Source organism: Chionomys nivalis, chromosome 6, assembly GCF_950005125.1.
Source record: "Chionomys nivalis chromosome 6, mChiNiv1.1, whole genome shotgun sequence".
Lineage (NCBI taxonomy): Eukaryota > Metazoa > Chordata > Mammalia > Rodentia > Cricetidae > Chionomys > Chionomys nivalis.
This window is the reverse complement of record NC_080091.1, coordinates 73,435,940-73,448,328: the sequence shown is the minus strand read 5'-3', so window position 1 is coordinate 73,448,328 and position 12,389 is coordinate 73,435,940. Positions and strand designations below refer to the sequence as shown.

The window sequence follows — 12,389 nt, the reverse complement described above, 5'->3', positions numbered from 1 at the left end:
AAATGGCATTATGGAAGGAGCCCCCAGGAGACATAACGTCTCTTACCCTTTAGCCGCTACCAGTGGGGTCACAGTCAGTTCTCTGTGCGCTAAGGAAAGAGGTGTGTGAGTGTCTCATTCAGAAGCAGTTTAGAAATTAACACTGAAAGAAAGGCCCCCCAAGAGTCCAGGGAGCCTGAGTTTGCTCGCCGAGGGAAAGAGTTAGTCTGAGCCATTAACAGACATGGGTTCGCGGGCAATGGCAAACTAGTTGGCTTGTTCAGGGGAACTAGGAAAAATAATAGGCCAAGAGATTGGTGGTCTAATTTAAAATCCGACAAAGATTAAGTTTACTAGCTCTCTGTAGTGAAGTAGAGAGTTTAATTTTCATTTTTTAAAGCCTTCTAAAAACTGTGGTGGTCCTAACTTCAAACTCCTGCTAATAGATTTCACTGTTTCTGGAAACCCATTCTTCTGCACTGATGGCCAGCACTAAGCATGACAAAAGCAATAGAGTATAGTGACCACTGATCACTCATGACAAAGGAAATGCAGAAACCAGGCCAGAGAAAAGAGCCTGAGAAGGGAAACCACACTGGTCAGGGTGCCAGTAACTTTTTTTGTGTGTGTGTGACTTTTTTTCTTTTGTCTCCACTGCTGAAGAGGGTTATGATGTTCCTTTGTTTCTGAACAGTCATGGTTTCCCTGCTCTTATCCAGGGCCCAGCCAGCTTCAACTACCCTCTGTCATGGACCCATGGCTTCCTAACACTGACAATGATCTCCTTTTTAGATAGCACCTTCCAGTCTGTTCTCTGCTGCTGCTGCTCCATGCAGAAGAGGTGAGTCGGTCGCAAGGGCAGTTTCTGGGAAACAGGTTAATGCAGTGTCTTGACTGTCTGTTGAGTCTCCTGTCTGCGACTCTTGCTTTCTGTCTGTGAAGCTTTTTCCCATTGGGTCCCTGTTGATTGGCTCGGCTCGATTTCTTAAAGACTTAAGTCAAATTGTACGGGTGCGCTGGTCCTCCATCCCCCCCCACACCACCCCGCACACACTCACTTCTGTATGTTCCCACAGAATGTGGCATGGTTCTGCCCTCATTTGTTTGTTTGCTTGTTTTATATGTCTGTGTTCCCCTCAGTAATTTTTCCCCTTAAGCACGAGAATCCTATCTTAATGATAACACTCACTACACGAGTCTTGCTTTGGTACGTGACTTTGTAAGAATTAACTCAAGGCATCATGTCTCAGCCATTCGATGAGCGCTGTTCTAAGAGGTTTGCTTTTATTCCTTCACATAGCTCTCAGAACCTCCCGTGGCGTTTTCCTTTATAATCCTTGCTTTATAGATGAGGAAAAACCAAGGCGCAGAGAGGATGCCATAGCATGAAATAGCGGAGTTACGGTGCACACGTGTTCCCCTACCCCCCAAGACTCAGTTTCTCTGTGTAACAGCTCTGGCTGTCCTGGAACTTGCTCAGTGAACTCACAGAGAGTTCTTCTGCCTGCTTCTGCCTTCCGAGTGCTGGAATTGAAGGCATGGGCCACCATTGCCTGGCTACACATGGGCGTTCTTAATCATTCACCCTGTACTTGTGTAACCAGAGGTGATAGGGACAAACTGGGAAGCTCTTCGCACACTGCCTGACTCAGAGTGTTAGTTGGATTGACTGGAGTTTTAGACCTCTCAAAACTATAGGACTCCGGGCACATGATACATTCTTGCAACTTTATTTCAAAAACAACTCTGAATTCACTTCTCTTTTCTGACTTCTGGATGCAGAAACCAAAATTCTTAGAGTTGTAGTTCAGAATTTGCTCGAGGGGTTAGAACTAGAAAGTTATCTTTCTCAAAAAAGGGCACACAGATTGCTTTATCTCTGAAAGACTCGGAAGGACTTAAGAATACCCTCGTTATGAGCTGTTTGTAAAATGATTGCTTTTTGATGCTAGACAAGTAAGAACACAGATAAGCCTCAGCAAAAACGAAGAACCTGCAGAAAATTATTCCCAGCGTCACAGGCCATGGCTCGACAAGTTGAAGAACAAAAAGCAAGTGAGTATTGTTTCCACAGGGAGTCCCCCCACAGGCAAGCTCCCTGGGGAGGTCCTGCTTGTGGCCATGCCCAAAACTTAAAATCAGGATCTGTACACAGTAAGAGCGCAATAAGTGTTCTAGAAGAAAGTAAGGGGGAAATCCAGTTAAGTCTAGTCTACTCCGCTAGACTTAAAGATAGAGTTTGAAACAAGACAGAGACCAGTGGGGAAAGACACTGTGGCTCCTGCCATCTTGGGTTGAGGGTTAAATTCCAGATGAGGAGAGACGGCAGCCTGGAGGGTGAAGCGCTCCTCCAAGACACAAGCTTAGAGCACAGGGAAGGGCGGGAGGTGGGGAGGGCGTGGGCTTCTCTTCTCTCAGGCAAACAATTACTAAAGCCAAATGAAACTGTTTCAAGGTAAGTCATCTTTTGAGAATCACGATGTACGAAACTCCAAAGCCATGCTGTCGAGAGAATCTGTGATTTCAAAAAGTCACAAAATGACAAGTGTTCCCTGATGCTATGCGGCCGTCAGTCATTTGGAGCACATGTCCCTGGTTTCTGCCTGGGTGGACTGGTGGAGCTGGGTAGTAGAAGGGAGATGGAGGCAGATGCATTTGTCCTGGTTTTTGTTTTGTTTTCTGGGTTTTTTTTTTTTTTTTGGCACAAATGACTAAAACCATAATTCTTTTCACAGTCCAACAGAGGAGGGGCGCAACCCTCAAAACGCAAGCCGCTGCCTCCCCTCCCGCTCTCAGTGCTTGCTGGAGAGAGGATCCAGGTCAAGGCTCTCTATGATTTCATGCCCCGAGAGCCCTGCAATTTGGCACTGAAGAGAGCAGAGGAATATCTGATATTGGAGAGGTGTGATCCTCACTGGTGGAAGGCCAGGGACCGTCTGGGGTAAGAAGATGACTGAGTCTTTATTCATCTTTCCTCAACCTCTGAAGGCTTCGGGATGCAAGGGGAGACCATGCGTAGTAGGTTATCATCTCCGTGATCTTAACTCTTTGCTCTGCATGGGGTAAAACAGTCTTTGCATCCCTGTTTTTAAGAGAACAGTAAAATACAGTGACTTTAGGCGCCTGCCTCCACAACGCCCCTGCCTCCCCCACCCCATGCTTCCACTTGACCCTGCGTGTCCTGGGGATCACTGCCTAAGGGTTTACTTGTAGAATAGGCATAATAGATAAGGACTGGGGAGTTGGCTTTACTCCATAAAGTGCTTGTCTCCCAAAGGTGGGGACCAGAATCTGGATCCCAAGAACACACATTGAAGTCTAGCGAGCCTGGTGGGCCTCCTGTAACCCCAGCACTCGAGAGAGGCCAAGAAGAGAACTCCAGGAGCTAGCTGGCTAGCTAGCCTAGCAGACCTGAGGAACATAAAAATCATTGAGAGATTCGGTCTCAGTGTGTAAAGTAGAAATCTATCAAAGAAGACTTATAATAATCAGTTGGTATCATAGTGACTAAGCTAAAAGTAGGCAAAGAAAACCAGTCTACAAATCACAATCCCAAAGAACTTAGACAACAATGAGGACTCTAAGAGAGACATACATAGATCTAATCTACATGGGAAGTAGAAAAAGACAAGATCTCCTGAGTAAATTTGGAACATGGGGACTTTGGGGGAGGGTTGAAGGGGAGGGGAGAGGCAGGGAGGGGAGCAGAAAAATGTAGAGCTCAATAAAAATCAATAAAAAAGTAGGAACTACTAAGGTCCATTACTTTAAATTTCTACAATGTATACACATTTTAGTTTGGCCCCTCTTCCGTTATAAGCAGTGCTGTAAAGCAATCTTTGAGCACAGTCTTGGACTCAAGTCAGGCTATTCCTATAAGGTGGGGTTCAAGTGGGGAAGTTCCTAATGCCTAGCAATAGTCATCCTGCCCTAGATACGGAAACTGCAGATATGACACCTGTCAGTGGGGAGGCCAGGAGTTCTCTTTTTCCTGTCCTTTTATCGCCTCTTGAAATGACCAAAAGACAACCAAGATGCATTACTGACAAGCTGAAAGTAAGTTGTAGAATAAGCCTTGAAGTGTGATAACCTCTCTGTAAATTAAATCTATGAACAACACCACATATTTCAACATGTGAGCATAGCTCATTGAAAAGGATCACCAACTAGACAGTGGAGTTAGGTGCAGGAAAGAGACTAGTTGGAAGCAGTGATTGCATGTGAGGGGTTCAGGAAAGAAACTGCCAACATGGCCGCTCCATGGTATGGTTAAAGCATTTGTTGTTGATGTGAAAGAGCAGAGAGAAAAGGAAGCAGACTGAACATGGCCAGCAGACTGGAGATGGCCAGGGCTAGGGAAGTGGAGGGAAAATAGTGGACACAGTGAGAGAGAGAGAGAGAGAATATAGCATAATTAAAGAGAGAAAGAGAAAAAGAGAGAGTAAGTAGCTAGCGAAAGATGATAGATTGATTAGATAAATGGGCGGATAAATGATAGATGATATAAATAGATGAGATAGATGGATAGATGGATGGATAGATGGATGGATGGATAGATGGATAGATAGATAGATAGATAGATAGATAGATAGATAGATAGATAGATAGATAGATAGATAGACAGACAGACAGATAGATCGTATAGTGAAAGTAGTGGGATAGGAGGAAACCTTGACATTATAGAGAACAAACAGGTAACTTAGAGGAAGGAATCCTAGGGAAGTAAGAAGGCCCAGGATGCAAGGCCCAGGTATGGACCTTGAAATGTGTAGCAGGTGTTTGTGATCTTGAGGAACCCTGGAGGCAGCTATGGACTTTGATAGCAACTTCAGGTGGCCACTTCTGCCAGAGGTAAGAGAAATGACTCCTTTTGACAGGTGGGAACCAGTTGCATTAGTTCCTGGAGAATGCTAGCTTTTATTTGACCACAAGAAATCCCCCCATAGTCCAGGTTGAGCTGGGCCGAGACTCAATTTTGGATGGGTCAGTTGGCCTGCCCTTTTGGGGGAGATAGGGTACCCTTTTGACCCAACATTGACAAAACAGAATTTTGGCAGTGTTTTATAAACTCTATGAATTTAACTATGAAATAAAAAGCTAATGGCTTCTCTAAATGCGAGGCCTTTCAATAGTCCGTCTACAGTGAGGCCAATGGCACAGCCCTCAGCTTACCCATGCTCTTTCCACTGACAGTGAACGTTGAGTTGAAACTCAGAGCTGCATCCACTTTCCTTTGAAAATGCATAGCAGAGCTGGGCTTGATGGCACCAACCTGCAACCCTGCAACTCTTGAGGTGACACAGGAAGACTTGGGATTTGAGGTTAGCCTGAGCTACATGGAGAGATTATTTCAAAAGAGGAAGGAAGGAAGGAAGGAAGGAAAGAAAATGAAATAGGGTCATAAAATCTCTTAAAATAGCTAATTTATAAGTTAGGATCTTAGTATATATTATATAGAGATTTTTGTGGAGTTGGAAATGAAAAATATTTTTTATTCTTTTAACAGTTTAATGAGTAAAATGCTTTTGATTTCCCCCTACCTCTTTGGGGTTTAAGTAATTATAGACATGTCATGGTAATGTTACAAACCTCCCATTTGAGTTTTGTATTGTTTTGTGTTGTAGGAATGAAGGCTTAATCCCAAGCAACTACGTGACAGAAAACAGAGTCACCAATTTAGAAATATACGAGTAAGTACCCCCTCCCAAACCTGCACTGTGATTAACCTATGACAATCAGGGACTTGCTGGGAACTTTGAAGTATAGACAGTTCTCAGGTTTGTAAAAGAAAAGGAAACTAACACATTTGGTAACCTTAGCAATACAGAGACCTCTGATTCTTACCTTGACTGCTTCTGAGAATCCTCCTTAAGCTTGTGTTTATTTTGTTTGGCACAACCATGCTTTAGAGACACTGATACACGTGTTGTGCATGTCCTACACGGAACGTTTGCTTTTCAAAATGACAGATTGCAATCCGACAGTCGGCACAGGCCAGTTTTAGATGCTGGCTCCGTTTTTGACCTTTTTAGAAATACCTGAAGAGGCTGATTTTACCGTTTGCAAGAAATTTAAGTCTGCTTATCCAATTTATGCTTTAAAAAGCTTCCTCAAGCCAGGCAGTGGTGGCGCACGCCTTTAATCCCAGCACTCGGGAGGCAGAGACAGGTGGATCTCTGTGAGTTCGAGACCAGCCTGGTCTACAAGAGCTAGTTCCAGGACAGGCTCCAAAACCACAGAGAAACCCTGTCTCAAAAAACCAAAAAAAAAAAAAAAAAAAAAAAAAGCTTCCTCTCTTTGTGATAATCATTATAGTTTTGGAATAGGAAGGTCTGGGCAATGGCTTCGAAGATCCTCGCTCTTTAGGTGAAAAAGTAAGGCCAGCAGATTAAGTTATAAGTCCAGAGTGCTTGACCTGAACAGCTTGAATTCATGCGCCCTTCTCCCTTGGTACTTACTTACCTTGCAATTAGCATATGCTTCCAACAGGTGCCAGTATGAGACCAGACATCAAATACAATGGAGCAAGCTTCCTTGGCCTCACCGCTACTTTAGGCAAGATTCAATACACCTTTCTCTAAAATGACTCCAATTTTAAAATTTTTGGTGAATTATGCAGGCCTTCCTAGATGAAGACGATCATAGAGCATGTGGCACATCTAGCATGGCTTTCCCAGACAGCTCTGTTGGCTGTCTCTTCCTCCTTCCCATCATGCTCTTCAGTTCCATCACAAAGTGCCTCAGTCTTTTCTGCCTGGAATGTTCTTTCTGTTGACCTGACCCTTTGGCCTGAGATTCCACTCTCCACTCTGCACCCCATTCAGGGGACTGCGCCGTCATCTCCCTTAGAAAACAGTTTCATATCCGCTTATGGTTACTCACTCAAGCCTGCCCCATAGGGTCTCGCTGCTCCCCTGTGCTGAAGCTGACCAGCAAAAGAAGCCTAGCTTAGAGAAGACCATGTATGAAAATCAACCCAGAATAATTAGAAAAAGTGGGACTTTTTTCGTATCTTTGTTCAAGTTCGAATTTTCCAGACGATCAAAGCAGACATGCGTAACCTGTGCAACAAGAGTCTGGTGGTCACTGAACAGACTCTCAACTATGTCACTCTCGTTTCTTTCAGTCATAGCTCTTTTGCTCATTGCTTCCTTTGTTTAGACTAAGCCAAGACTCTGGTTTAAGTCTGTTTGTATTGTAGAGATCGGATCCTCTAAATCGGACAGCTCTGGTGTTAGGCTCACACCTTTAATTCCAGCACTCAAGAGGCAGAGGCAGGTGGATCTTTGTGAGTTTGAGGCCAGCCTCCAGGACATCTAGGGCTACACAGAAAATCCCTGCCTCAATGCTCCCCCCAAAAGAGAAAACCCAACAAAACAGAATTTCCACTTAATTTCTTTGAACTCTAATTTACATAAATTTTAAAATCAAGCTTTTTAGTGATTCAAATCTTAGGACTACTCACTAAATTTTATTTCTTTTTAAACTGCTGCATTAAAATAGGAATGTAATAGTTACCATCACTAATCACTATGGGTCACTTAGTCCACGCCATCCACTTTTATGATGACTATAACAAAAGGACCGCCATAGGTGGAGGTGCTGAGTGCGGGAGCAACACTGCCTACTGCCTCTGAATGCTCCAAAAAGTGGGGACACGACCTCACGTGGAACATAGTAAACATACGACGATAATGTGGAAGTCCTTTGGAGTTTGGCCCACCCGATCTAGTTTTACAGGTAATCAGCATGCCTTTGTTACTTCAGCACCTGGATCCCATTACGTGTTCAATCCCACTAATGTATACCAGAAATGTATCTGATATCAGCCACTTTAGGCCCTGGGGCTACAATTTAGAACACACGGAACCCTCCTTGCCTTAATGGAGCTTACGAGTAGTGAAGAAAAGGGACATTAAACAATTCTAGATATAAAAACAAATATATAATTCTAAATTATAGTACTAAATTGTTATTCTAAAGAGTAATATAGGAATCACAAGAGAAAACAGGGGAAGTGATGGATGGAGAAGAAGAGTTGGGATAGGGATGACGTCTATCAGAACGTGACAAGAGCTCTCAGGGTGGTAGGAGGCAGTTTGAAAGGTGATGGGGGACCTCTGTTATTTCAGGGGACATTGGTATGTAGATTAATGGCTGCTTTGGTTCTCAACACACACCTAAATTATCAATGGTCCGTTGCACTATCACAGTCTTTAGTAATCTTTCAAATTCAACAGGCTGGTCTTAATAAATTATTCATAAATTTAAATAAATAAGAAGAGTCACTGTAATTCAAATTTCACTTACTAAATATACCTCAATATTTAGTCCTCTTGATAAGGCCAGTCAGTTAGGTTTTCTGATACATCTGATTTGTATTAACAAACAGAGTATAGTCAGTCATGGTTAATTAAATTAGGTTTAGGTAGCCGACCATCCAGATTTTGAGGCAGTTTCTCACCACCAGGTGGTAGGGGAAGTCCACGTACTGAGAGACTCCTTCCTTTCAGGCTTTTCAGTTAGCCACCTCTGGCCCATTCATGTGACTCAGTTCATGTGTAATGTTGACTTTTTCTCTCCACAAAGCAGTATTTCCAGTAATATCCAGATACGTTTAAAGCTCTTTGTTAATATGTTGTTTTGAAGTTGTAAATTTTTCGACCTTTCTGTCTTCCTTGTTTGACAGCTTTCCTCTTTTCTGTACACTACTGCTTCAGCCTGGTCATATCAAACAACATGCTTGCCACATAGTGTTGTTTAATTATGCATGCTGTGTGTCGTTCTGATGTCTGGTCACCTAATGACATGTTGAATGCAGAGAAAACAGGGATCGAAGGTGGAAGGGTGCTTATTGCTATCAGAAAAGAGAAAATCCCAATGTGGCTTAGTGAATCAGGGGAGACAGTGGTGGGGGAGAGGAGAAGGGAGGCAGTTGGGTCAGGATTGTGGGTGGGCTGTCCCTGTCTATAAACTCTGTCAAGTACTAACTATATTGGGGGAGCGGGGATGTATTAAGGAGAATTAGATAAGTTAGGATGGGTTTCACTTTGGAAAGGGACCTAACATCTCTAAAAACGTGCAGACTGGAACTTTCTGAGGGGAAATAAAGATATGGAAATGGCTGTGTTTTAGTTTGTTCACAGAACTAAGCACGTGTTAAAGATAACTTCTTTTTTAAAAAATGATTTATTTATTTTATCTTATTGCGTTGGTGTGATGGTGTCAGATCCCCTGGAGCTGGAGTTATAGACGTGTGGGTGCTGGGAATTGAATCTGGGTTCTCTGGAAGAGCAGCCAGTGCTCTTAACCGCTGAGCCATCTCTCCAGTCACTGAAGATAACTTCTTAACTTCATATTTTTCATGGAATTTTATACAATGTTAAATCATGCAAAGTTATAAGTACTGTGTGTGCCAGAAGGGTGATGTGAGCTGTGGTAAAATGAACTATAGAATGGTTTGAAATGAGAAAAAAAAATGTATTGATCTTGGTAAATTGGCAACATAATAGAACATTGTTATTTATCTGAATGTAAGCTAGAGCTTTCTACACTAAATTCTAAATGAAGACTTTAAGATGAAGGAATTAGAATATTTTTTCCTGAAGAAAAATTCCCATAAAGTAAAAATGTGTTCTTTGTTAATTTTCCAGATGGTATCATAAGAACATTACAAGAAACCAGACGGAACGCCTGCTGAGGCAAGAGGTAATTCAGTGTGTCCAGAAATAGCCTGTGAATATTTCTAGGAATGCTGAGAAGTCTATGATGAAGACTGTAGTCCTTCAAAAAGGTGTATTCTTATTCTTTCTGATCTTAAAACACCATTGCAAACTCACTCCCGCTGCACATGTTTCTAAGTCAAAAATCAGGCATATTCATATAAGATCACCTGTTCATGGACTGCCATTGTGATTTTAGAAACGTGTTTCTCTTAACATAATCTTGACTTCAGACTCTTTCATTTAACACGCGTTCTCTCCGTGGAGTCTGTATCTGAGGTACCCATCTGACAGTGGTTCTCAGCCTTCTTAATGCTACGACCCTTTAATGCAGTTCCTTATGTTGTGGTGACCCCCAACCGTACAATTATTTTCGTTGCTACTTCATAACTGTAATTGTGGTGCTGTTATGAATTGTAATGTAAATATCTGTGTCTTCCGATGGTCTTAGGCAAGCCCTGTGAAAGGGTTATTAGACCCACAGGGGTCATACCCACAGGTTGAGAACACCGCCATCGCCATATGACCTTTGCACAACAGAGCCTCTCACCTTGTGACCTCTGCTTACACTCATGAAAAACACAAATATAGAGAGCTGCAGGGCTGGTTTCTTTAGTCTTTAGGAACAAAGAAGAGAGTGTGTGGTTAAAATATTAAATTCAGATCAAAACTGCTCATTTAGGTCAAATCAAGTCAAAACAGCGGAGAGTCTAAGTTTCCAACGTCAGCGCAGGGTAACTGCGGGGAAATGAAGTGTCAAACCCAGACATGGAGAGGAAGTGTGTCATTCTGTGCCGGCCTCAGATGCTGAGACTCTAGAAATGTGAATGAGAGTCAGTTTGGTACATAAAAGAAAATCCATGTCAGCAGTGACCAGGTTGCAGAGAAGACCCACTCTAAACTAGGGGGCCATGTGGAAAATGGGGGACCAAGACTTGACCTCAGGTGACACGTCTGCTTGCTAAAGAAAGCTCGGAAAATCAATATCTCCACCGTGGAAAATTAAAGGAGGGAAAGCTGGGAGCAGTTTTGCAATAAACAAAATGATACAAGTCACAAGATCTGAATCCCAGGAATGTGTGTGTCTGGCACAAGAGATTCTGTAATTGGAGGGTCTCATCTTGCTGAAGACAAGATCAAAGAGTTATGGAAGAGCCCACATGCCTGCCACACTGATGTCGTATTAAAAATTTGACCCTGAGGGGTTTTTTTTTCAGTTTTCTGTTTTCCTTTGTTTGAGATAGTGCCTCACGTAGCCCAGGCTAGCTTCAAACTCACCTCATAACTGAGACTAATCTTTAATTTGTGAGATTCCTTCCTCTAATTCCCAAGTTCAGATTACAGGCATTGCCACTGTGCTCATTGCCTGACATTTCTGAAGGGTCTAAAATTGCACAGCAGGAACCCACCCCATCATTTCCTCTACATTCACTAAAGGCATTCTCATTTTTCCATCTATTTGTATGTTTATCATCTATATGTGTGCATAAATAATTTTACCACTTGACATAAAGATGATCACATACATTGATACTTGATTATTTTTGAGACAAAGCCTCAACGTGTAGCCCAGGTTGGACTCAAACTTGAGGCAATCCTCCTGCCTCAACCTCCCAGGTACTGGGATAATAGGTATGAGCCACCATCCAAGACTTTGGATTCTTATGATTTAAAAAATCATTCATATGTATACATTTAGAATCACCATATTATTTGATATTTCATTGTATGCATATATAAAATCCATTAGATGTTTATAAACATTTCAGTTGTTTCCAGCTTCTTACTGTTCAGAACACTGGGGTGATAAGCTTCCTTGTAAGAATCTTGCATACACATGTACACACTGAATTTTCAGACTTAATATTGCTAGGTATTTTTAAGACTTGATTCAGAACAATTTGACTGGTTGTGGTGGTTTGAATGAGAAGGGTCCTCATAGGTTTATATATTTGAATGCTTGGTCCCAGTTGGTGGAATTTGTTAGGAACAATCAGGAGGTTTGGCCTTGCTGGAGGAGGTTTGTCACTGGGGTGGGGTGTGGTTTAGCTCTTTCTCTTTCTGCCTTGTGCTTGTGGTTGAGATGTAAGCTCTCAGCTATTGCTCCAGCGCCATGTCCTGTTCAGCATCAGGATGGTCATGGACTCTAGCCCTCTGGAACTATGTGTTCCGAATTAAATGGTTTCTTTTACAAGTTGCCCTGGTCGTGGTGTTTTGTCATGGGAATAGAAAAGTAAGCTGCTAATTTACACTTCTATTTATTAAGAATTTTATCCAAGTATACAATACATTTTGATCATATTCACCTCCCCCTTCTTCCAACTTCTTCCAGATCTCTCCTCACATCTCCCTTCCAACTTCATATCCTTCTTAAAAATAGCCTGCTAAGAATAATTGCCCATACATGTACAGGGGTAAAGCCATCCACTGCAGTATGGTAAACCTACCAGGGACCACATCCCTAACAAGAACTGTGCATGTAGGCCAGAGGTTGACATCTGGAATCATCCTTGATTGCCCTCTATATTCTATATTAAGGTAGGGTCCCTCACCTAAACCCAGAATTTGCTGATTTGTCTAGTTAAGCTAGGGGGATTGTTTCAGGAATTCCCTGTTTCTGCCTACCAAGAATTGGAATTCCAGGCAGGCTGCCACACATACCTGGCATTTATATGGGTGCTAGGGGTC

At 42.6% G+C, this 12,389-nt stretch overlaps 1 protein-coding gene across 1 annotated transcript in view; it reads left to right on the top strand.

The window, feature by feature from the left end:
- The first annotated feature begins 755 nt into the window (after window positions 1-755).
- Txk (TXK tyrosine kinase) overlaps window positions 756-12,389 on the top strand; it is a 35,304-nt gene continuing 23,670 nt past the window's right edge. The window contains exons 1-5 of the mRNA XM_057772113.1: window positions 756-820; window positions 1,932-2,034; window positions 2,715-2,920; window positions 5,604-5,669; window positions 9,633-9,687. Coding sequence (XP_057628096.1) covers window positions 756-820; window positions 1,932-2,034; window positions 2,715-2,920; window positions 5,604-5,669; window positions 9,633-9,687 — 495 coding nt within the window. The remainder of the gene's footprint in view (window positions 821-1,931; window positions 2,035-2,714; window positions 2,921-5,603; window positions 5,670-9,632; window positions 9,688-12,389) is intronic.